At 32.8% G+C, this 24495-nt stretch overlaps 2 protein-coding genes across 11 annotated transcripts in view; one reads left to right on the plus strand and one right to left on the minus strand.

Moving 5' to 3' along the window:
* Window positions 1–12256, minus strand: LOC124354590 (UDP-glycosyltransferase UGT5-like). Of its 3 annotated transcripts, XR_006921695.1 has the most exons (8): window positions 12007–12256; window positions 6653–6891; window positions 3511–4112; window positions 3121–3343; window positions 2194–2302; window positions 1194–1304; window positions 794–876; window positions 475–615 (listed from the first exon to the last, which is right to left on the minus strand). XR_006921695.1 is itself a non-coding variant. In XM_046805160.1 (7 exons), the coding sequence occupies exons 2-7, from the start codon at window positions 6879–6881 to the stop codon at window positions 324–326; spliced, it is 1566 nt and encodes a 521-aa protein (XP_046661116.1). In that variant the 5' UTR covers window positions 6882–6891; window positions 12007–12256; the 3' UTR covers window positions 1–323. The 3 variants fall into 3 exon arrangements, 2 of the variants coding, with proteins under 2 accessions (XP_046661116.1, XP_046661117.1); XM_046805160.1 differs by lacking the exon at window positions 794–876 and having other exon boundaries at window positions 1–615; XM_046805161.1 differs by lacking the exons at window positions 794–876; window positions 12007–12256 and adding an exon at window positions 7251–7453 and having other exon boundaries at window positions 1–615.
* A 621-nt stretch (window positions 12257–12877) lies between these two features.
* The window catches only part of LOC124354591 (FK506-binding protein 5), a 55341-nt gene continuing 43723 nt past the window's right edge, over window positions 12878–24495 (plus strand). For 3 of the 8 annotated variants that reach the window (XM_046805162.1, XM_046805165.1, XM_046805164.1), the window contains exons 1-3: window positions 12880–13245; window positions 19894–20244; window positions 22704–22834. In XM_046805162.1, coding sequence (XP_046661118.1) covers window positions 13104–13245; window positions 19894–20244; window positions 22704–22834 — 624 coding nt within the window. In that variant the 5' untranslated portion in view covers window positions 12880–13103. Of the gene's footprint in view, window positions 13246–19893; window positions 20245–22703; window positions 22835–24495 lie in introns of all 8 variants that reach the window. The other 5 variants (XM_046805167.1, XM_046805168.1, XM_046805166.1 and 2 more) reach the window with 3 other exon arrangements.

Consider the following 24495-nt stretch of genomic DNA (forward strand, 5'->3'; position numbering starts at 1 on the left):
TAATTAATTTTTTATTTCTATAAATACATGGTTACCACGTTAAATAATTACATACATTTATATTTTTAAGTTAACTGCATGTAAGTTTGATCAAATTCTTTAGGCTTCAACTCCAATTAACACATTTATAAATAATTGTTAAATACTATTTTCAATAAGTTGTGCTCCAATAATTGTAAGGATTTCTTTCTACTCAAGACGAAACTAGTTGAAAATCTTATATATGTAAATATATTAAAATATATAATATATCACGTAAAATTGCATTTACACTTAAATTAAACATTAAAATAGAAATAGGTGAAAACAAATCATTACAAAAATCAATTTCTCTTCTTAGTAGTAGAAACATGTTTGTTATTATTAAAACAAATTCTTGAAGCTCTCCTAATAACAAAATAAGAAAGTAAGAAGACAAATGACATAATAACAAAAGAAATCAAAATAGCATCTACCATAAACAGTTGGTACCACCTAAGATACAATGAGGCAGGCTTGAGATGAGGAGCTCCAGCATGTCTCAACACGTACTCTACCCAGTACACGACTGTGTCAGCTGGAGACATCGGCTGGTCTCTGACTATACTGGACACTCTCTTGGCGTTCTCCTTGTACCTGCAATGAAAAAGGAAAACTATTTCGTAATGTATTTTTATTACAGCAATTATGAAATATGTTTAATGTTCATCAGCTAATACTTCCTAACAATACCTATGTGTTTATCAAGAAATGAAAGTATCACCTTGTCATCATGGGAAAAAGATTTACCGTTAGGTTAAAAGAGAATTCTCACCAGTATGCCAACTTTCTTCCTTGATACACACATCTCCTCCATTTACAGTTTAACTTCATATACTGCATGTTAATGTCAATGTTCTGAAAGATTACACATTATAATAACATTGATTCCTACTATAAACTCAGTAGCTAAAGAAAGAATGTTATTGCAAACATTTAATACTTACTATTCATCGCATATGTGATTTTTCCAAGTATTCCCTTGTTACAATGTATGTTCAAAAAGAAGACAATCACAGGATTACATAATTCCCAATTTCAGTATTTTTATACAAACCTAAAATGGTTCTATACTTCCAGTTAACATTTTTTAGACTTTCAACCGTTATGCACTACATATTATAAAGTATTATTTCATCCTAATATTAGTAGTCATATATTAATAATTATTGTACCTAGGTTCATTTATTATTGTTGTTATTGCCTTGTATACAGTTTCTTCTGTGACTTCGTTTAGTTCCAACTTGATTCCGACACCAAGATTTTCATAGAACTTCATGTTGAATCTGGCAACAAGTTTTGAATTAGGAATCAAGTATTTTTTCACCTCTTAATACTACATCAATAATTTATGTAAACACACATATTTCTATTAATATACTAATTATTAAGTTGATGTATTTGATCAATCACCGTATTTAATCCCAAAACAATCTTATAACCTGACCACCTGATAATTATACTACATAATGGCGTCTTTTATATATGGGTATAGAGTAGTAGTTTCTCAGACCTTAATTCAAGATCAGCATTCTCCTTAATGTGAAAGAGAAACTTCCAAAATAGATTAATGGGACCAGTTATATCTTTCTCTGTTCTAGGCTAAACGGCCTGGCCCATCGTATGCTGATTCAGCTCTTCAGCTATACCAGACGGAAACGTCTAAACAATTTTCTATAAGCATATTAGCGTATCCTAAACTGAGTTCTTCACGACTTAACTATCTTTCAAAGAAGAATATACAAAACCGTTAAAATTTAATAAATTAATTGTGTTGAAACGTATTTATAGAATGCCTATTGTTATTATACTAGGCTAATGACTAATATGTTACAATGAAGACGGTTCCTGGGCAATTAGAAATAATTTAAAACTAGTTGCAGTTAGTAATAACAATTCATTTCGAATATTATTTTTATCTTTGACACGAGGCCTTTCGAAACACAGGTTTCATGGTCAGATGACTCCACAAAGAAATATTCCCATAATTTTTATTGCACTCATCTCAAATTTGTTGTTCTTGGAATATTACAAATTTTCATTTATATTTGCCATTACAAACACTGAAAATATATTCCGTCGTCGTGCACTACACAACGTATAACACCGATAAATGTCTTTACTTTTTAAACGTAAGTAACTTGTTATTTTAACTAAACACTGAGAGATATTTACCTTTGTTCACTAAAGAATGGTATCCCAATTACTGGAACTCCTGCATAGAAAGCCTCGTGTTGACTATACAGTCCTCCATGAGTCAGGAAGAGCACGCAGTTGGGGTGACCTGTACAACACAAGAACTTGTCAACTATATTGACTGTGAGATACGTAATTCATAAAGAAAACCCTATAGATCGTAATTAATACATAAAGAAGACAGTAAAATTGAAAACAGTTGATTAGAATCTAATAAGGTATAATTTAGTACAACCTTTAAAAAAAACTACAATCGGACGAATGTCAAAAACAGAACTCAAAGTGAATTTAATAAATATTATATTTGACACACCGGTAAAAATTTGCAATCCAATTTAATAGAACATATTATTCAAATGTTAGAATCAAACAATAAGACCAGCTAGAATTCAAATGTTTCCATCTTATTTTACTAACGCTCCATTTCCGACGACGTTGTTGCATCGTTACTAACTTAAAATGTCGAACTTATCATGGGATAAATCACTGGACACCTTTCCATATTCTGAGTAACAGAACCCTGACATTGTAGCACCATCGAGTATCGTTTACTGGAGGGTAAGATACCACTTCGTACCACTGTTCATCATATCTTGCCAAAGCTCTCTTAACCATGCCATTGTAGCATCACTAAACATCGCTACTTAAATAGGATAATTGTTAATACAATACCACCATAAATCGAACTTATAATTATTGCAGAAACCCATATCTAACAACACGTTTCATTATATATACGCCAGGAACAGGAGACTGCTGCATCATAGGTTATCCTTACTTGGACAGCCATCACTGATTGATGGTCTCCAAACGAACCTGACATCAGTAAACAAGTGCTTCACAGAGTGCTTTAGACAATGGTGTGATGTGACATGCTTACTAAAGTGCAGACTTCTACGTACTTACCCAACACTGTGGGCTGAGGCACCCATTTCGTGAGCTTCACATTTTCAGGAAGTCCAGGTATATTGTCAAGTTCAATTCTCCACAGGACCTTCTGTGGTAGCTTTTTAAACGCATTTACGAAGGCCTGGATATATTTACTGGGCATAATATGTACAGGAACAAATGTGCCCAAGCTGAAGAAAATCACTCCTTCTTTAGCATTGTCAATAAATGTTTTCATATCCTGGAAAAAATAAAAATATTGGACGTAGTTAGACTGAAGTTAAACACTAATTGCAATATTGAAAGATTATTGATTGTACCGAAATTAAAATCACAGCCTTACAATAAATAAAACTTTGTGAACTTTAAACGTTAACTAAATAAGGAATACAAATTTTATACACATACCTGAGGTAGAGGAGTCATGTGAGTAGACATATGGGCACCCCCAATTGGGATCATATTGGGAGTGTACGGCCTGGGATATTCTAGGGTCTTTTGTGAATTTACAAGAGTTATTGAGACTTCATTGAGCATATCTGACACATGAGGCATGCTAGGACCTTTGTAATATTGTTCCACTAACTTTTGATGATGAGGAAGGTGTTCAAAGTGATAGTATATAAAAGTAAGAACTGTTGACAAAAAGTTTTGTAGTCTTTCCTTAAATGACATGTTGTTCGTGAATGGAAAGGAAGCTACTTCTGGGATGTGTGAAATGGATAAGGAGTTGCCAGAAATCCAATCTACAAGACTCCAGGTAACAAATCCTTGGAAATTTATGATAGGAGCATTAAACTTGTGGCTCAGCACAGAGAGAGACTCTTGACCCACAATTTCAAGAAAAATTAGGTCAAACCGCTGGTCTGATTTAAGCAGCTCTTTTATATTGTTCTTTTTAAGGACATCCTCGCAAGCCAGTGTTGTCATTTCAAAAAAGCTCTTCATTGAAAATCCATAAAAATGAGTCTCGTCCATTATCTCTTGGAACTGCTCAAACGTCCATGTACCTATAATTGAAAAGTGTTTAAGTCACTTCATAATACGTTATTTAAACAATAACTGCATTAATAAATTATATATAGAAAATAGAACGTTTATGCTGCATTCCAAAGTACTCTGTAAAAGAGTCCCACCCTTTAATTTTTAAGCTCAGCCGAAGAGTTTTACTTCATGGAATGTTAACATGATACAATCAGGTGTAGTTTACGTACAAAATGTATATTTCCCCAAAAGTGAGTGTTTATAGGGCTAAGTAAGAAATAGGCAACTGTTAATAGAAACACCATCATATGGCACATAACTTTAACGGTTTAGTTAAAGCAAAAGTACTGATTAAAACTCTTGGCCTCCTAGGTGGTCTCCATCTAATTATATCGTCCATTGAATAATAATCTTATTATTGTTCTAATGGTTTAGATAAATTAGGCTTAATGCTTTCTTGGTTTAAATCGTTTTGTCTCATAAGCTTTTTAATTTTTAGATTAAACTCGTATTCTATAGATCATCCCATTTTATCTTGTTGGATTGCTTCACAAACCTCCTTGTGAGGGAAATGGGAATAATTTTGAAATTGATAAGAAATGTCCTTAGAAGATGTTACTACAAACTTTACTTATCGCGAGAATTTAAATTTATCGTGCGTTCACAAGCTAAATTGGGGATGCAGCATATCACTTTCTTGTTACCACAAAAGAGGATGCAATTTCAATTATATCAAAACCCAATTTCGCATGGAAGCCTACAATTTCTGTTAATGATAATCATCTCTTGGTTGTAGGAATGTGAAGTAACCATGTTTTTCAAAATATCATAAGTCAGTTTGAAAGGCCTATCGTTAGGAATTTATGTCCGTAAATTGAAATTTGTCAATAAATTTCTACAATATGTGGATTGTGTGGGTAAAAATGGAAAATGAAATATATAATCAAAATTTTAAAATTATGATATTGTGGGGTGTTGCTAAAGAGTCCTAATGAGCACTGTAACCTTCACTGTTACGTTATTATTTCGTGACCAGATCGGAACTGGCGATGCTTGGTCCGTGAGAAAAGGTAGAAAGGCGTAATTACTATACAGTTATTGTAACAACGCTTATAGGCAAATAACGCATAAAACAAAGTAATGCAGGACAATCGAAATTCATCTCACCTTGGAGGTGGAAAGAGATTATTTACAACACATACTTACAGTTACAATTCTATTCTAAACGAGTATTAGCTTATGGTTGTCTAGGAATATATTCAATTAAAAGTGTTCTCAGTCACTTGTAGCTCTTGCTTGTAAAAAATCGAAAATTCAAACACACATACTTCCTTTTATATTGGTATTACTAGCTTTATTAAATTTTTTATGCATGCTTAACCTTATGCTTTAGGTTTATTGGCACCTGATGAAGAAGATTCAAATCCACGAATCGTGTTATTCTGTTTACGAGTATAACAATAGCGTTGGTTAATATCCGAAAACCTCTTATCCCATCACACATATAAATTGAAATAATAATATACCAATGCCAATACGAGTGGCATGGCCGTAAAGTACTACTGCACAATAAAGTAATTGGCGTAGCTGTTTGTCATTTTTGATTATTCCTATATAACTATGAGATAAATTCTAAATTTAACATCCGTACTGTTTTAATTCAAAAAATAATCTAAGACGCTACTTAACGAAATTAAAACCAAAAACCAAACAACAGGAAACCAAAATGTAATATATAAAATTGACTGTGGATGCAAAAAAACTTATAGCGGCCAAACATCAAGACCTGTGGAAACGAGGTTAAAAGAATATATTTACAATTATAAAAAAAATTTAAAAATCTAAATTAGTAGAACATGCCATAAAGGAAAATCACCATATAAATTTTGAATCATCAAGTGCAGTTTTTAAAGTATCTTCCTGTACTATAAGAAATAAAATTGAAAGTACATGTATGACGGTTTTAAAAGATAATTGTATTTCCCAATCTCCTCTAAATTTCTTCGACATTTTTTACCGTTAGTAAAAGAAGAAATTCATTCCAAAATTATGAATTGCAAACCATATTTTTCGACATAATTCTTTTATAATGTATTAGTTTTTGGTCTTTACAATTAGTTTTAAATTGTATTCTATTTTATCATATTTTTTTCTATTTTATACATATGTTTTTCTGTAAACAGTAACTGATGATGCCTTAACCGGCGAAAGCGCTTTTTAAATCAATTTAAATTGTGGAAGAATAAAAAATGTCTTTTACATTCAAACCTGGTGACTTCCATCAAGAATAATGATCAGAAAATGGAAAAAAATTACAAATGAGTTTACAATCGACTGGGAATGAACTATTATTAACCAGCAATCTGTGTCACTAAAACTGATTTTGGGGATACCTGTTAGTTAATACTTTATGAACTATATCAAATTTATATACATCAAGTACACATAATGATTTACAGTTTATTTTTATCTTATTATTTTTTAAAGTTGTTTATGTTAATGCTTCAGCAATAAATCGAACGAGGGAAAGTTGTTAACCTACCAACTAAAATATTTTATGACTTACTCGTCAACTCTGTGAGACTGGTAGGCAGATCGATGTGCGTGAGGTTGGCTACACTGTACGGGGGAGGGCGGGCACTGTATACCACTACCTCGTGCCCTCTCTGAGCCAACAGACGGAAGATGGCGTATTGTAGGATACTATTGCTCTTACTAGGGAGTGGAAACACTGCGAGGATCCGAGCACAATGAGCGAAACATCCCAGGCTCATCAAAGTCAGCAGTACCTTCATAGTTTACCTCCTACAATGGATTCAAAATTTCAGTCATCACTACAACACCAAGCATATTAAATTACACATTTCATATTGTAACTGAATCAAAACCATTAGCTGTACGTAAAAACTTCAAATTATATACGAGAAGAAAACTAAACAAAAATTCGCGAAAGAAGAAAACTAAACCAAGTACTGACCCTTGGGGAACGTCCGACCCTATATGTCTTTATCTTAATGCGAAAAATATACATAAAATCAAAGCCCCAAATGACTCATTGCCATCTCATTTCCCCTTTTCTTAAAACAAGTTAACCTCTAAAACTACACAGGAATATTTTACTTAGTATTGGTGTAGTAATAAGGACGCAAGTTATTTATCTTTACCTGATTTGAAACAACCAAGCTGAATTAATGTCACCCAGAAAAGGATGCAAGACGAATTGAGGGCTCAATTGCTGCCCAAGTACTCAATATCTCTTTCAATAATACCCCCACCCTACAATTTTCACCTCATGATTTGAAAATCATTCTATAATCCTTATATAGAAGTTTCCTCTGTCAGTACTTTGAAACAATAAACTATTTAAGTGATACGGATGGCGTAATAGGTTTGTTGTACGCTACCTCTTTATATTTAAATAATTAATCCACGTGTTCTTATCATTTAACAGATAACATATTAGTGATATAAATGTTTACTATAGTGGGATACATGTTTCTTTTTGGCTTATTTGCCATCCTCAAATAAATTCTGGGAATAATGATTGTGCATATTATTGTGATTACATGTACTCTTCGTTGTATGATTGGCTTTTCAAACAAATTGGTTCTTATCATCGACATTCATAGATTGTTTTACTTACTATCAACAATGTCATAAGTCTCACTTACAAGTCATCACTTATAATCTAACTCTTCAAGAGCGCAAACGTCGTGTATTTAAACGTGATATTACGATAAAAATAAAGAGTTTGATTTATCAATATTTTCTCTCTCTCCCTCCCTCCCTCTCTCTCCCCCTCCCCCTCCTTCCCTCCCTCTCCCCCCCTCTCTCTCCCTCTCTCCCGTTGGACAACCTTCGAGAACACCTAAGGAGGATATTCAAACATCGATGTTACACTAGGAAGGAGGGACGTAACGAGTCTCTTTAGAAGAGTCACTGAGCGACCATCGACTTATAAAGTTTGAAAAGAAGGAAAGGGAGGTAGGAAGAACTTACAGAAATGAGATGACTGAAGGATCGTGGAACCTAAGAGAGGTTGACTGGGTGAGATTTGACGGAGTTCTGGTTGAGGAGGTTGAGGGGCTGCAGTGGGAAGGAAAAGAAGCAGAAATGTGTGCTCAGGAGCTTCAAAAGGTGATCAAAAGGGTGATGGAGAGGACGGCGCCCAAGTCAAGGAAAGACCAAAAGAAGGTACATTGGTGGACAAAAACAATAAGTGAGATGAAGCAAAGGATTAGAAGATATGGTAAAAGATGGAGAAGGGCACCGATTCAGGAAGATAGAAGAGCTTACGTCACAGCGAGGACAGCTTATGTATGGGAAATCAAGAAGGAAAAGAGGAATGCGTGGCAGAAGCTTCTGGATGAAGACGGTGAAAGGGACCCTTGGGGGAAGGCCTACAGGATCATTATGGAAAAATCAAAGAAGGAAACAACATTGGTCAGTATGAAGAAGGAGAATGGAAGTTTTACGACGACGATAGACGAGACGCTGAGAGTAATACTGCAAGGTCTGTTGCCAGATGACAATCAGGACGAGGATAATAATGATCAAAGAACTGTAAGAGCACAAATAGAACTAGTTAGGGGGGGTTGGAGGAACCAGAATTTTCAGAAGAGGAGTTGGATGCGGCAATAAAGCAAATGAAGAACGGAAAGGCTCCTGGGCACGATGGAGTGAAGATAGAGGTAGTGAAGAGGATGTACGGAATTATAAAGGGCATCTGCTCATCCTATGCAATAGGATGTTGGCAGAAGGAAGATTCCCATCAGTGTGGAAAAAAGGAGTAGTAAAGATATTCTTAAACAATAAGGATAAGAATCCCAGTGAGGTGAAATCGTACAGACCAGTGACACTACTTTCAGTGTTGGGAAAGTTAGGCGAAAAGTTGATTGTAACAATAATGAAAAGATGGCTCAATGAAGAAGACTTATTAAGTGATAGGCAGTTCGGATTTAGGGAGGGAAGAGGAACAGTGGATGCGTTGATAAAAGTGAAGAGGGATGTGGAGGAGACCGTAGAGAAATATGTGCTGGCCGTCTCCCTGGACATAGCGGGTGCATTCGACTCGGCATGGTGGCCAGAAATCTTAAGGATGTGGAATTGTTCGAGGAGCTTGTATTGCCTAATTAGAGATTACTTCCAAGGTAAAGAGATGTGTTACTCAGGGTAGGAAATGGAAAGGCAGGGAAGAGGGTGCCCACAGGGATCAGTTGTAGGACCACTCCTGTGGAATGTGATGTTCGACAGTCTACTAAGATTGGATCTAGGGGAAGGAGTAACAATCACTGCATATGCTGACGACGCACCGTTGATAGTCAGAGGACAGAGTTACAACAGTTGGCTGATAGAGGTAGTAGGGCCGTAGAAAAGGTAATAGAATGGGGAAAACAAAGGAAGCTGAAGTTTTCAAAAGCAAAGACAGTGACAGTGATGTTGAAAGGAAAGCTGGTAAGACCACCTAGGCTGTCATTGGAATGAGAATATAGACGTTGCAAAAAGGAAATGAAGTACTTAGGAGTGGTAGTAGGACAGAGTATGAGTTTTGAGAAACATGTGGAGGAGGTGTGCGATAAAATGAAAGGAGTCTACGCCAAACTGGCAGGACAGGCAAGAGCCAATAAGGTTATGACAGGGAGGCTCGTTATGGTTCTATACAAAGGTTGAAATATTGAATCATGTAGAAATGCCTCTAAAATTTTGGAATTCTAACTATGCCTGCTTTGTTAATTTAAAACAATATTCTGTTTTCTCATGATAAATGTGCACTGACAACAGGCAAGAATCTGCGTTCACATAATACTATATTTAATGGACATGATAGCCCACATCAGCCTAGACTGAACCTATATGAAAATCTTCCCTCTTCTTCTGGAGGATGTCTTTTTAATGTTTTGCCAGAAAACATTAAGAATGAACAAAATGATCAATTGTTTGAATAAAAATTTAAATTACTTTAAACCAATACGGTAATGTGTTTATTATGTGGATGAATTTATAGACTATTTCCAAAATTTAAATTCAACTTCAATTTAATTTTTAGTTTTGATTAATTCATTATGTTTTATTTAGGAAATTAATTCATAAAACAATTAATAAAAGCGCTCACGTGACTCGTGCTTCAATTTGGGTTTCATTTCGAGAGGTGTTTGCCTTTTTCCGTCCAACGTGATCTGATTGAAAAGTTGGACGATCTGGGACGGGTTGTAAAGTCGGGAAAATACTGATCGGAAATGTCCCGATACAGAAATGATCGTGCTGTCATATTATGATGTATATTTCAACAGAAATATAGGGTTCTCAAATAATACTACTCGTTAGATCAATTTTATTTTCAAGTGTGATGTCTACCATTGCTTTGAAGAAAAAGTATTGAATTTAGGTATAATTTTTATTGGCTGAGCTTTAGCGAAGCCTATCGCTTAAGGGACTGGACAAATTACATTCCTGTCTGTCTGTCTATCTTTCTGTCTCTCTACACGATTTCTCAAAAACGAACTGATCTATAAACTTGAAATTGAGCCTGAGGCTTCATTTCTATATGAGGAACATTGAGTTCAGTGATGGTGCATCTCACTGCATGGGATTTGGCTGAGCGAATATTTTGACATTGGTCTTATGGGTAACCATAATGGCAACGATAAAATAGCAGAATAAATAAATCTGTAAACAAAGTCAAAACACCCGTAAGAGATTCAAACACGTGACATGTTAACTCATGTAACCGAAGTATCAGAACACATACAATTTATTTTATAGTGACTTGGAGTACTTTTTTAAACACTGATAAAATCCAATTTAATGAACAAAGATTTGTATGTTTCATGTGGCAACATATTCCAAGAAAGACTTGATATGTAGATTTTAAATGTTGCATGAGTTCCATTTCTACAAGAATGAGTTCTATGATACATCATCATTTTTCCAACAATTTTTTGTGTGATTGTCTTTCTGTCTATTTGTTCGCAGATCTCGAGAAAGAAATTACCTATAGATTTGAAATTGTGCATGCAACCTCAGCTAAGCTTGTTTCGATACGTAGTATGGCGTAGTTGTACCTTGTATTATTAAGTATTAATTTGCACTATCGCTTTTAAAGTCTTTTAAACTTAAATCTGTTGGTATGACCGGCTAAAATTCTAAGACGCTTTTATTTTATATTTTATAAACTAAAATACTATTGTTATATTCAATTTCTAAGGAGTATACTTACATAGTGTATGACAAATAATCGACTAAAAGTTCGAAATAAGAAGTTGTATGGACATAATAAGTTAGGCAAATGTAAATCTATTAACAAACTCTGGTAAACAGTATAAACTTTGTTAGCTCTCAATTTTATTTTGTTTGACCTGAAGTAGTAGTCTATACCTATTGCAATTTGATGGGTATCACAACACGATACTGACATCACAAAAAAGTAAAAAAAAAAATATTTATTGGAAATAACGGAATTTTTTATTAAATATCTGAAACTTTTACACGGCACGTTGAGGCTTTTTGTTTACTTTACAAGCCTTGAAGATAAATACTTAGCGCGATATACTGGCCGGTTGTAGGCCACTCATTCAAGGTCAGGTCACTGAACCGCGTTAAGGCAATTGGTTATCTTATCGCAGTCTGTCACTTACACTTCTTAACGTTGTTAAGTGTTCTATATCTGCACCTGATTTATTATTTGTTTATATGATTTAAGCTTGTATTTAAATGCACACTTTAATTAAGTAGCAGAATACTTGGTCGCACCCGAATAATAATGCACGCATTATATCAAATATCGAATACAAGAATACACAATTATTTATTCAAGCTGTTTCTGATTTAATAAAGCCAATCACTTTACAAATATTGTCTCAGTTTAGTAAGAAAGTACCAAAATATCGTTCATAAAAATTATTCGCCTAAATCAGGCCATACCTGTTGCTTCTGTTGCTTAGGGACGAACGTCTCCAAAGTTTATAATAAGTCTTAGGTGTAAATTTTTGTTTCTATGTCTTTCTAAAAGCAACAAATTTAAATAATGGAGTAACTACATCAATAAAAATAATAAACACTAGAATTATTTGTATTTGGGCTATTTACATTAAAACGTACACTACATAATTTTGTCCACAGTCTTTTGCACACAAAACATAATGAGTAGGCCTACGTTAAAGCGGCAAAACTTGTGAAGTCCAATAGCGAAAGCTTATGCTTGGCGACCTTCAGAAATTCGGATTACCCATAGTTCTCCAAACAGTGTAGCCAACAGCAAAAAATATAGTTCTACGTCAACCATTTGTTTTCTCACTTATGTTACCACAGAATATACTTGTCACAATACAATGATAATAAACGTTCGTAATCTTGTTATCCCTTCAAATCATCCATTGTCAATAATACACCACAAACAACGAATTTAAAAACAATTGCAAAATACAATTATTAGTTAAGGAAAGGAGTTTATTTGTCGTTTAGTTGTACTGATTCAGAAATTATTAACTGTTATTTTAAAATAATAATTACATGATTTGAGTAATGACCCAACCAGCCTTCCATCGAGTTGTCCATATTTCTGTGGATCAAAAAGTATTAGTTTATTTGAAAATCCCTTACATTATGTACTTATTTACAAGCTTTATGAACATTTTTATATTTCTCTTCAGTATTCATCTCACGTTTTATTCTTGAAATTTTGTCTGAGTATAACGCAATGTGAAAAATAAAAACGAATACAGTACAGAATGAGGTCTAACACAACGTAAAGTTTAAAAGGCTGTGAGTTTAATTCTATCTTGACTAATGTTGTAATGTGTCGTCTGCATTTAGGTCGTCTGCTGCTTTCCCCTGTGAGAATGTGTCTAGCCTACTTCGTTGAGTGGTCTAGGAATAAGGGTCAGACTGGGATTCTAATTATGTAAAAACACTAGAGTGATCGTTGTGTACTAATTTTGCCATTTTCGGATTGTAACACCGTGTACATAACAAACTTTAATTTTCAGTGTTTTTCTATACTTCTCAACGAACGAACGAAAATGGCCACCGAATTTGGAACTGGCAAAACAATATTTATTTTAGCAATAGTTGTTGGTTGTTTTGCTATTTTATGGCCGAAAATATTTTATCCAATGCTTCAGTCATCAGTGTCAGTCAAACCAAACATCGTTCCTACCACAGGTATGCCTAGTCATTGGTTATATATTTGAGTAAATAGTTTATCTTATTTAGACGATTTAATTTTACACAATCAAAACTGTTTAGCTAATTTTGGAATTTGAAATAGGCCTAAGCTGTAAATTGGTTTATACTTTTAAATACCAAAATTGGTTTATTTTAAGTACAGTATTTTTCGTTTTGTTACAGTTTGAGGTATTTTTCATTCTAGTTATTAGACTTTGGAAAGTTAAAATTTGTATGTAAATAATGTCTATACAAAAGCAATCCCTGAGTTTAATTGATAATATGATAAAAACCCTACCTGCAGCATTTTGGTCCAGTTTGCAGGTATTTTCATTCAAAACTAATACTGCCTACTTAATAGGCCTACTAAGAAAGTGGAATATTTAATGTATATAATTAAGTAGGCCTACCCTATGTCTATGCAAAGGTGATCTATGAGTTTTTTGGTATCATTTGCAAGTGTTTTTCCTGAGAAGTGTGTGGCTGCAGTTTAATAAAGCGACCACGAACACAATCGGATAATGACTATCGAGTATGACATTTGGCCTATAGATATGCATAATTAGGTAGACTTTAATAAGCGGCCTACACTCGTTATTCAGTTGTTTTTATCGAATGGTTCGATGTTTTTATACAAAGGAATAATTCAATATTTCAATTTATTTAACTTTACATATCATTTCAACTTATTAGTTATATAGTAATTTTAATGTACATAATAAACAGCAAGAAGTGACTAGCCTAATATTTTCGGACTTTGAAAATGGCGATGAATATGGGGAAAATATGTGAGATATTTCTCACAAGTGACGAGATTTGTTTAAGTGGCTTCAACATGTGGCTTTTGCTCCTGATAACCCATGGGGAGAATTCTTTTCTCCATTTCACAAAAGCGGTTACTCATTGATATCAAGCTGGGCAAGTTATAAATATTGTAAGGTTTCTTTGATATCTGTCCAGGCCATAGTTGGTTTTGTTGTTTTGTAATGTCATTGTTAAATTTATGTTATAAAATTGTTATGTACGAGATTCTTCTTGCTAAGGTAATTTATTATAACTCTAATTGTGTAAGACTTTTATGTATCGAAGTTGGATAATATATCGAATTGTTCATTAAAACAACCAAATAATGATTAATATTGCCAGCTTTCTTTATTTAGACTCGTGGCGTCATTACCAGCTGTTCTTAATGTCGTCATTACTAGCTGTTGTTAATTCGTTTATGTGGAAGAGCGTTAGTACAACAGTACGAACAATAGCGATTAATATGCAAACATTGGCTCGAAATGTTTTTATGAATAAAGGAAAAAACTGGCCTCAAAAGTGAGTGCATTGCAGATCATTTTGCAGAATTTATGTATCGATGAGAAATTATTATTGGTGGTGATACATTTGATTATTTCTTAATGCTATCAAACATGTCTACCCTATGAAGTAATAGTTAGTACTACGCGGCTCAAGAGTACTTTAAATACAATTTAGTTATTTTATTCAATTTCAAAAGCATATTCATTTCTTTTACATGTAAAAATATAGCTTCTCTTTATTAACATTTTTAAAGCCTAAAAGTTAATTCAATTCAACATCATCGTTCAAAATTTATTCAAAAGAAAAATGTGTTTGGAATTAAATTTAAAATTAAAATCATGTGTTTCATTATTGACCAATGGTGGCAAGAACAGTGCCTTACGTGTCTTCTTTGTTTCACAAACAGTCAAACATTTATTTTTTACCCTATTTATTTTCAAGGAAAAAATAAATAGGGTAAGTAAATGTTACTTGTTTTGTTTTAATTATACTAATTATACATTATGTCTAATGTCCAATGTAATCAACTGTTATGTGCATACATGGATTGTTATTTTAAATTTGTTTAAATTTATGTAAGTACATTCTATAAGGAATAACCATTATTTTTCATGTCTTTTTAGAGTTAGTAGCCTACTCATGTAATTAGAAAAATTAATAAAACATAAAATGGTCAGAATTTGACTCCCTTTGAAGCAGCCGGCAAGAACTATGCTATGTGAAAGTTCGCTGGACTGTACGTTTGAACTATTGTACCATTTCCATCTCTGAATCTCCTAAAATGTTACAAATATTTTTCAGTTCATAAAGAAACAAAGTTCGTAGAGGACCAAAGTCGTCTATAGACGATTCCAAGTCTCGACACCGAACTTCCCAAAGGATTGACCCGAGTTAAGCCATGTACCGGTACGGACATGATCACAACCAACCGACCGCCGCCAATCCACAAGGATGGCACCGCCTAGTAAAGTCACATTGTTTTGAGCCTTTGCTCACGGGACTCTTAAGTGGATGTCGGTGCCATTAGATGGGATTTGGCCTTAGAGGCGTTCATGCATAATCCCATGGATGGTAGCTTCGAGCCACAGGCCGCTCAACCGAGTGCATGAACGAAATGTCCAAACGTGCCATTCCTCGTTTATTGAGCAGTATTACTATTGTAACGAATCATCATCAGTAGAGTAAATTTAACCTGTCCCACGACGGTTTAAACCCTGCTCAAGTTCTCTATTGGCGGGTGAACTAGTCAGATGTCATATACGCTTGATTTGGAGAGACAGCCTCTTTGATTTTTAGTACTCCCTACTTCCAGCGAGGACCTCGGCCTGAGTACCTTGGAAGTTAGTCAGTATTTACGAATGTTCTAATTTAGTCTGATTCCACAACTCTTATAATTATAATAAATTATTATTTTATATTGAAAAAACCAATCGTTTAAATTCAGTCTAGCGTATCTATAACATTATTCATTAAAAACAAAACTGTTTTTACATATAAACACTCCCTCTTGTTGGTATCCTTGGTGAATAACCCAAATAGTACTTAATGTAGAAAACCATTATTTTTTGGGTCATCAGTGCTGGTATTATATTCTTAGAAGTGGCCTCTCTTATGAATGGAATTATATTTTTAAACTGTTTGACGATTAATTCTTTGATAAAGCTTGACTGACCTAAGATAATTTATCTCCAGTTTCGACACCTTAATTCACCTGCATCCTCTGACCACGTGTTTAAAACCAAAAACCTAAAAATGGTATTATCCCCCATCACCCAATCTCCTTAAGGCATTCCAATTTAAAATCTTTCAAAAAATATATTAACAGCAAAAATTGTACTTTTTAGGTCTTTAGTGAAAGATATTCTCAAAAGTGGCAACTTGAAAAAAAAAATGTTTGATGATTTTTAAGCCCAACAAACCCAGCTCAAGTAGTATATCCTGGACTCCAGTTTCGACACCCAAATTCATACTTGTCTCTTGACCCCACTATGGTCACCAGAAACCTAAAAATGGCTTTTTTGTCCATCAACTCCAGGGTCATTCCATTTAATCTAACCTAATGTACATAGCAATGGCAGCTCACACCAAACCACTGTGTACTAGGGTAACACAATATACTTTTTAATAAGAATCTATTTTGTCCCATTCTGACATTTTGTATGTATGTATCTAGCTATAGTGTAAATAATATATTTTTTCAAATTAAATAGACAGGGACTTTTTTGGGTTTTTCAAAAACTGTGTTTGAAGGAACAAAAAGAGTCAAAGTTTATGAAACATAGTCATGTGATATATCAAGTTAAAGTGCATTTCAAATGCTTTGAAAAGAATGCAAAAATGTGTGCAATAGTCTTTAAGGTACATTACTTAGAACATATTAAGACATGGCCAAAACTGTCATTTTGTAGAATTTTAAAAGCATATCACTCAAAAACCAAAAAGCAGAAAAATATTGCATTTTAACTGGTCTTGATGGGTGCAAATTTCATACAAAAATTCAACAATATCTGAGAGGTCAAGGTTCAAAATTATTCATTGGTTGATTTGACATAGAATAACCCTCCAACGATTCCAATTAAAAACGCTAAAAAATACATAAAGCAAGAAATTCCACCTTTTTGAATTCTCAGTGCTGGATATTTCCACTTGGGGCAAATTTTCAAATATAACTATTATTTCATTTTTTGTTGATTTATAAGCCCAAAAGAACGGACTCAAGTAGTAAACACTGGCCTCCAGTTTGGGCACGCGAATTTGTACCTTCCCCCTGACCCCTTGTGGTTGAGTGTAAATTTTTAAAAAAACATTTTTGTACATCAACTCGTCGAATAAAGGGGTTTCAATGGATAAACCGCTGGCAAAAATGCTCATAACGAAAATCGTCTTTCCCAGATTCTCAAAGCTGGATAATTTTTTGAATCTCCAATTTCTTCACGGCAACCCTATTTTTATACCAAAGCTATCACAAAATTCTAAAAACCCTGGGTCACCTTGGTGTGCACCATTTTTAGAACGTTCCCACCTATGGGGTTACAGAATGGCTCATAGCACTTTTTGTCACAACTCTGGACGTAGAACAATGGCCAAAAAGAAAATTTTCCTCAATCTATCTTGAATTGTGACAACCTATTGAATATCTGTAAACATTGGTCGCCTTACAATCTCAAGAGGTATCATATAAGCTCTTCACTTTGAAAAAAGGTTAAGATGTTTAGAATCAGTTTGAATCATGCTTTTTCAATACCTCACCATCGGAACCCAAAGTCACGAGAAAAACTACACATGCCATTTTTTTTAACTCAAATCTTTCCAGTGAACCATGTCCAATGAAAAACTCTCTGGTAGGTTTAGCACCTCTCCTACAAGTGAGACTCGAGCCACCATCTTGAATAGCTCGAGAACGAAAGGACATAACGACCCATACCCAGCGACAAACCTACAATATCTACAATGTAGCGATGTCTACAATGGTGCACCGTTCACCTTCTCCTTCCCCCCATACCGGGTTTGCCCTAATTATCATCTAGGCTCCAGTCAGAAAGATCTATTTCTGACCCGCCCCCTTCCTCCTCCCCCACACATCGGATCAATCATCTCTATGGGTGCTTATGTTCCCTATTAGTGGTATATAGACAATCCGACGTTTGGCGAATTCTGCTTCGCAATGATAGGAAGAGCCGACATCGAAGAATCAAAAAGCAACGTTACTATGAATTCTTGGCCACCACAAGCCAGTTATGCCAGTAGTCACTTTTCTGACACATCTTGCTGAAAAATCTTCAGCTAAAATATTCTTTTATCTGTACATTTTGATCAAATTTGATATAAAAGACAAAGCTACTATCTGCTATAAATTTAAAGATAGATATAAAACCCACCTTAGTTCCCTTTTGACAGAAGTAGGCCTCTGTGATCTGTAATATATATTTTCTTGATCGGGAAAGAGGCCAAATCAGCTATGGAACAAAAAAATACTAAGATCAGAATAATATATACAATGACCATAAAGATACACTTTTTAACATATTTTCTTGACTATGGGAAAAAGGCAAACTAAACATTGACATTGGAAATACAATTCACTTGAACCAGAAGTGCTTATACAGGTGCAAAACTTATGAAATTACGTGCAAAGCCACGGGGAACTGCTAGTAAATCTGTGTGTGTGTGTGTGTGCGCGCAGACGTGCTTGTGCGCACGCATGTGTGTGTGTATGTATCATATCAGTAGTATCATCTAGCAATACAACTGAGTAGTGGACAACAAATCTAAATTATAAGATAAAGTTATAATGAATGTACTATAGAAAAATACTAATTGATCATTGATAGACAAAATAAAAACTGATAACCATGTTTGTCTCTCTAATAAATCTCTGAATTTGTTCTTGGTTTCTTAAGGAGAGTCTCTTTTGAAATAAATTTAATTCTTTTACATCTCATAATTAACATTATTGCATAACTTGAAATACTTCAACATCTCATTTAGACAGGAAAGGTATTACTATACCAGTTATTAATATGTATCACAAAATTACCAATAATAGATGATATTAACCTAGAAATACTCTTATTAAAAATTCTACTATGTACTTCTAAGTGGAAGCTTGTCAAACATAGTAAAATTGTTCTATATTCACTACTTTTTATATACATCAATTTTTAAATAGCCTATCAAAATATCTTTTAATAATAATGAATAAGGCAGACTATAATTAATAGAATATTTCTACATTGTAATATAATGTTTACAGTCTTTACTGGGATAATACTAAGAAATAATATATGAAGGTACTATGTACAATACAAATAATGTATGAATTACATCATTAAATAACAATACAACATCGACTGTATTGCCTAGTCACAAAAATTTTTTTTAACTGTCAATAAACATAATATGTATAGAGTAGTTTTCCAATCATAAAATACATTTTTAAATACATTGGTGGGGTGGTAAATATACTATTTGACATTTTAATTATTTAAAATTTGAATATGGAGTAGTGACCTATATTTTAAAGGGCTTTCTGTAAAAATTGCATACTTTTAGAATCTTGTACACATTCTATGATTTAATAATATGATTATATGATAGTATGATATGATTAAAAACATGTTAGGACCCATTTATTGGACTCCTCTCCAAACCAGCAGATTTGTTTTGAGTATTTACATAGTAATTAAATTGTGTTTTATAATATTTTATTGCATGTTGAGTTAATTAGACTGATGCTGTAATTAAAAATAAATATTCTTGTTTTAATCTTTTGATTAAAATGATAATCAAAAGAATATAATTTAAACTGTGGAATTTTCATTTTATCTGCCCTTACAGATTGCTGTGATGTGATTTTTGAAAAGGATTTGAACGCAATCAAAATTATGACACAGCTGTGCGAGAAAATATTGAGCAGTCAGTCTGATTTCGATAAAAGACTCCTTTTGTCTTTCCAACAAGGAAAGTTAACGAAGGAAATAGTTAATAAGTGTAATGCTGAGGTTCACGACAAGTGCAATGTAGATATAACAGATTTTCTGAACGATAAGGTTCGCTTGGGAAGAACCTACCAACAAATGCTTAGTGAACTGCGATCCTTGAACAGTTCATTTTGCCTTAAAGTGAACTTTGGTATCTCACCTGGTCTGATAGGAGCCCCAAGACGAATGAGGGTTTGGGAAGCAAACAGTAAGATGAAAGTGTGATTTTGAGTTAACATCTGGTTTATTTAAAAAAAGTAACAGGAGTGGTTTAGAATGACACTAACATCCGGGTTTTGTTAACTAACAAAATATTAAACTTCTAACCATAGACGTATAATTAGGATAGTTTTAATATGATTGTAATGGATTTTGTTGCGATTAGTTAATCTAGACGTAGCACCACTGCTTTCTAGTCTTATCAGAGTGTTTAAAGAACTAATGTCTTACTGCTCTCTTATTACATTATACCACAAACAAAAAATAGTGAAGGTTGTGTCGGGGAGGAATGTTTATTTTTGGCTTTGTGTAGAAATATTTGTTTTGGTTATCATGAGCCAATTTAAATGGTTTTTGTGGAGCATTTGGCATTTAATAATACACAAGTATTTATGGCTTATTTGTTGATGAAACAAGAGTTGAAGGTTCAACTATATATTGAATAATCGAAGTGTAGATATTCAAACAATTCATTTATTTTTTTTTATAACAATCAAATCTACTATATGCCTACACGTGTTAAAAAGCCATTTCATTGGATAATTTAATTTGAGTATTCGTTAAATACCACTTGTATGTATTTACCACTTAGTTATTAACAATGTTTTGAAAAGACCAAGTGTATTTAGTTGTCAAAGTTAAAATGAAGTATTTTTTATAGTAAATGTTTAAAAATGAAAATTTTATTTTAAATTTTGCTATTTTATACTCTACACAAATTAATTTACGCTTTAACGAATTGTGACTAGCTAATAAATGAATTAATTTAAGTTAAATTTTCATATAATCTTTACAAATGTACATACAAAGAGCACAACCTTTAAACAATAATTGTTACAGTAAACTCAACTATCTCTTTTCAAAATAAAGATGTAATTTCTGGAAGCTTCTCACATGGAAATATACATATGAATACTGAATAAAAATATTGTGGATAGAAACAGTTTTAAGTTTCGTATGCTTTTAAGTTTTATGTATGTAAGTATGCTTTCCAATTAGTCCTATTTATAGATTTCTGAAAGAATACCTAGAATTTAAATTTTTTAATATAATTAATCAGTATTTTAGTTAGTTACATAATAATATACAAAAATTTTATTCTTAGTACAACATGTGTAAAGAAATTATATTGTCATAAATTATATTTTGAATTCCAGTTGCTTGTAATAAACATTTTTTTTATATTTAATTAAAAAAATTTAAGTTGTGGTCATGTAAAATTGTACACCAACATCTGGATTATTGAAAAAGCTTTCTGTTTTTGAACACTCCATTGTAATCTGTTATTTATATTAAAACAATTTGTCATCCATGTTAGCTTTTTGATCAACTTATCCCCCATAAAGCCGTGCAATAAGTGTTTGTTTGGATTACTTTTATAATTTCAAAGTCATATCCCTTTAAGATTACTTCCCTAGAGATGAAAAATATGGGAATTTATAGGCACTTAAATTAAGAATTTAGGGTTTTTTTAATCAAGTTCAAGAAAATCAGTAGTGAATAATGTGACTTTTACAGTATGTATATAAATTATGACTTCAGGAATGATGTTTAATTTAATTATCTATTATTTAAGTAAATTACATTTTTTTATAAGATGTAAATCATTAAAATTAATGTATGTTTTACAAATTAAATACGTAATGTAAAAGCTTCATGTCCTAAAGTTTTTTTGTGATATGATAACAGGATAGCCATTGCTCCTCATTGAATGACAATATATATATATATATATATATATATATATATATATATATATATATATATATATATATATATATATATATTGTCATATACATATTGTCATATACATATATATACATATTATTCTTTTAGGTAAGAAAGTTATCTTAAAAAGAGCTGTGTCTACACACATTTTTAGTACTAGAACATTTTAATGAGGCTGACAAATTATTAATTCTGATAATAGATCTAATATTTGTATCATTTTGTAAAACTACTATTTCAGGAATTTCCAGATTTATATACATTCCACAATACCTTCACTGCGGCTCTATATTGACTGAGACTGATTAGTAATGGTAATCTGATTGTGCACCTTCAGACATGTGGTGCAGTCATAGTGTTAAAAGTTAAAATTCCCAAACAGTTTTTAAATTTTTTATTTTTATTTTGGAGAAGGAAAAATTAAAATTTTGGATTGGAGATTGAAGAGAGAAAGATTTACCTCAACACTTTAAAAAAATTGTCTATATCTTCAATCACAATAGATTATTAGTATTTGTTTGAAATATTGTTGAAACTATATTACGAGTATCTTTTGCTTATGATTTCTATTTTTATAAATTAACATGGCGCTGAGGTTTATATTTGAAAAACAAACATTCATAATTTTTAATTAGTTATAATCTTGAAACACATATAAAGAAATTTGTTTGTATATTACGTTACAAAGTAAGTATACACTGTTAATATTGTGTTGAGCAGAGAACCTGAGGCAGGAGAGACCACCACATCTGAGACCCCACATGATGCACCCTGCTCTGAGGGAGAAGGGACGGGCCATCCCTCATTCTCATATTGTGCCCAGGGTCATGGAGAAGGAAGCTCCAGCAACGGTAAGTCCAACTACAGCTTTGTCATTTCTTTCTAAATTAAAATGAGTAAGGAATTAAATAATTTCTTTCCACAGTGCTCTTTTTAGTAAAATATGCTGATTATAGTAAAGGTATGGTAGATCACTCAGTCATTCTAATTTATTTATCTCACTTCTTAAAATAACTACTTCTAGAAGGAAGGTCTTAGTAGAAGACCACTATCTACAAGGAATTTTTGTTTTAAGGGGTTTTTAATAACAACCCTTTTGACGCTTACTTTATAAGTTATTTGTAGATATTTTAATGTTTGTTTATGTTTCACAGTAACACATTTTTGTATGTGAAATTTAAAACCTTTTTAAAAGTTTGAAAATTGGCTTTCACAAATCAATTAATTTGATTTATGAACTTTTACAGCATTGTACTGAACTGACTACACATTGTGTGGTATACATTACATAAATGAGAATTTTTATCAAGGAGAAAATAATCAAGGTGATAAATTCTTCCCAAGAGTAGAAGATGTGCTTTCAGTATAAAAGTAAAATGTATAGAAATTTACCTCATTAAAATATACTTTTTTTTAATCCGTGTTGAGCTTGACTCTCAAAGATAAGTTTTTTGTTTGATAAAGAAAAACACCCATAAATTTTAGTCACATTCTTGGCCTAGAAACATTGAAAGATTGTGTACTTGCCAACTGTACAGCATGAAAAATAAAATTTTATTGACTCTACATCAAATGTTTTGGTAATAAAACATTTATTTATTTAGCTTTAAATCAGTAGCAAATATCAAATGTCATTCCGTTAGAGTTAGAATGAGTGTTTGAGTGAATTTCATTCTCACTCACTATTCATTTCTTTTATTTGGATGACATTTTGATGTACCGAGTTGAACTTTCATTCCATATGAACTTTTGATTAAGTAAATCAATCATTCCTAAAAACAGAGCTAATGCTTCTAGCTTTTTTCCCTAGGGAGTTTCATGGAATATAATTAGTGAAGTGCTGGCAGAGAATGCAAGTGATGAGCTGGAAATATCTTTGGCCGCTATAAATATACCACCAATGTTTACTTCTACTTGCAGTTTCGGTTGAGTGGAGCTGTGCCGAACGTAACAACCAAATGTACAATGTTGTACAGCTCAGATGCTCAGACACTATAGAACAGATTCACCCATTTTTAGTGCCAACTATTTCTGTAACCCAGCTGTCATGGTGCCAGTATTCACGGGTTGGCTAATATTGCTACTGCCTCAAACTTGTATATCGTTTGCCATTTTATCAATTAGAATTATGTATATTAAACATATTCCTGGTTACAAAATGAACCACCTCTTACATATTCTTAAACCTAAGTGAACATTTATTTTATTGCTTGTGATTATCTGCTCAGTTTTTCTGCTGTAATGAAAACCATTTCAGTCTCAGCACGGTATTGCACAATATCAAGGTTTCAAAAAACATGTTTTTATATTTGTCTGATTCTTTGGAATATCCTCTTTCTTTCTTTCTATAATATACACTGTATGCTGGAATAGTAAAAAAAATTAATTCGGGTGGTAATTTCTTTTCTAGGTGGTAAGAATAATTGGCTTTTGGAAAATATACATTAAAATATACTTATTTAATGATAAGTAAGAAGTGGCCATAACTAAATAACCAGACTGATATATGTTA

Source organism: Homalodisca vitripennis, chromosome 2, assembly GCF_021130785.1.
Source record: "Homalodisca vitripennis isolate AUS2020 chromosome 2, UT_GWSS_2.1, whole genome shotgun sequence".
Lineage (NCBI taxonomy): Eukaryota > Metazoa > Arthropoda > Insecta > Hemiptera > Cicadellidae > Homalodisca > Homalodisca vitripennis.

Coding starts and splice junctions, on each gene's coding strand:
- LOC124354590 (XM_046805160.1), bottom strand. CDS start 6,881: ATGAAGGTACTGCTGACTTTGATGAGCCTGGGATGTTTCGCTCATTGT. Junction 3,344..3,510: donor ACATGACTCCTCTACCTCAG/GTATGTGTATAA, acceptor TATTTTTTCCAG/GATATGAAAACATTTATTGA. Junction 1,305..2,193: donor CCATTCTTTAGTGAACAAAG/GTAAATATCTCT, acceptor ACTTGTTGCCAG/ATTCAACATGAAGTTCTATG.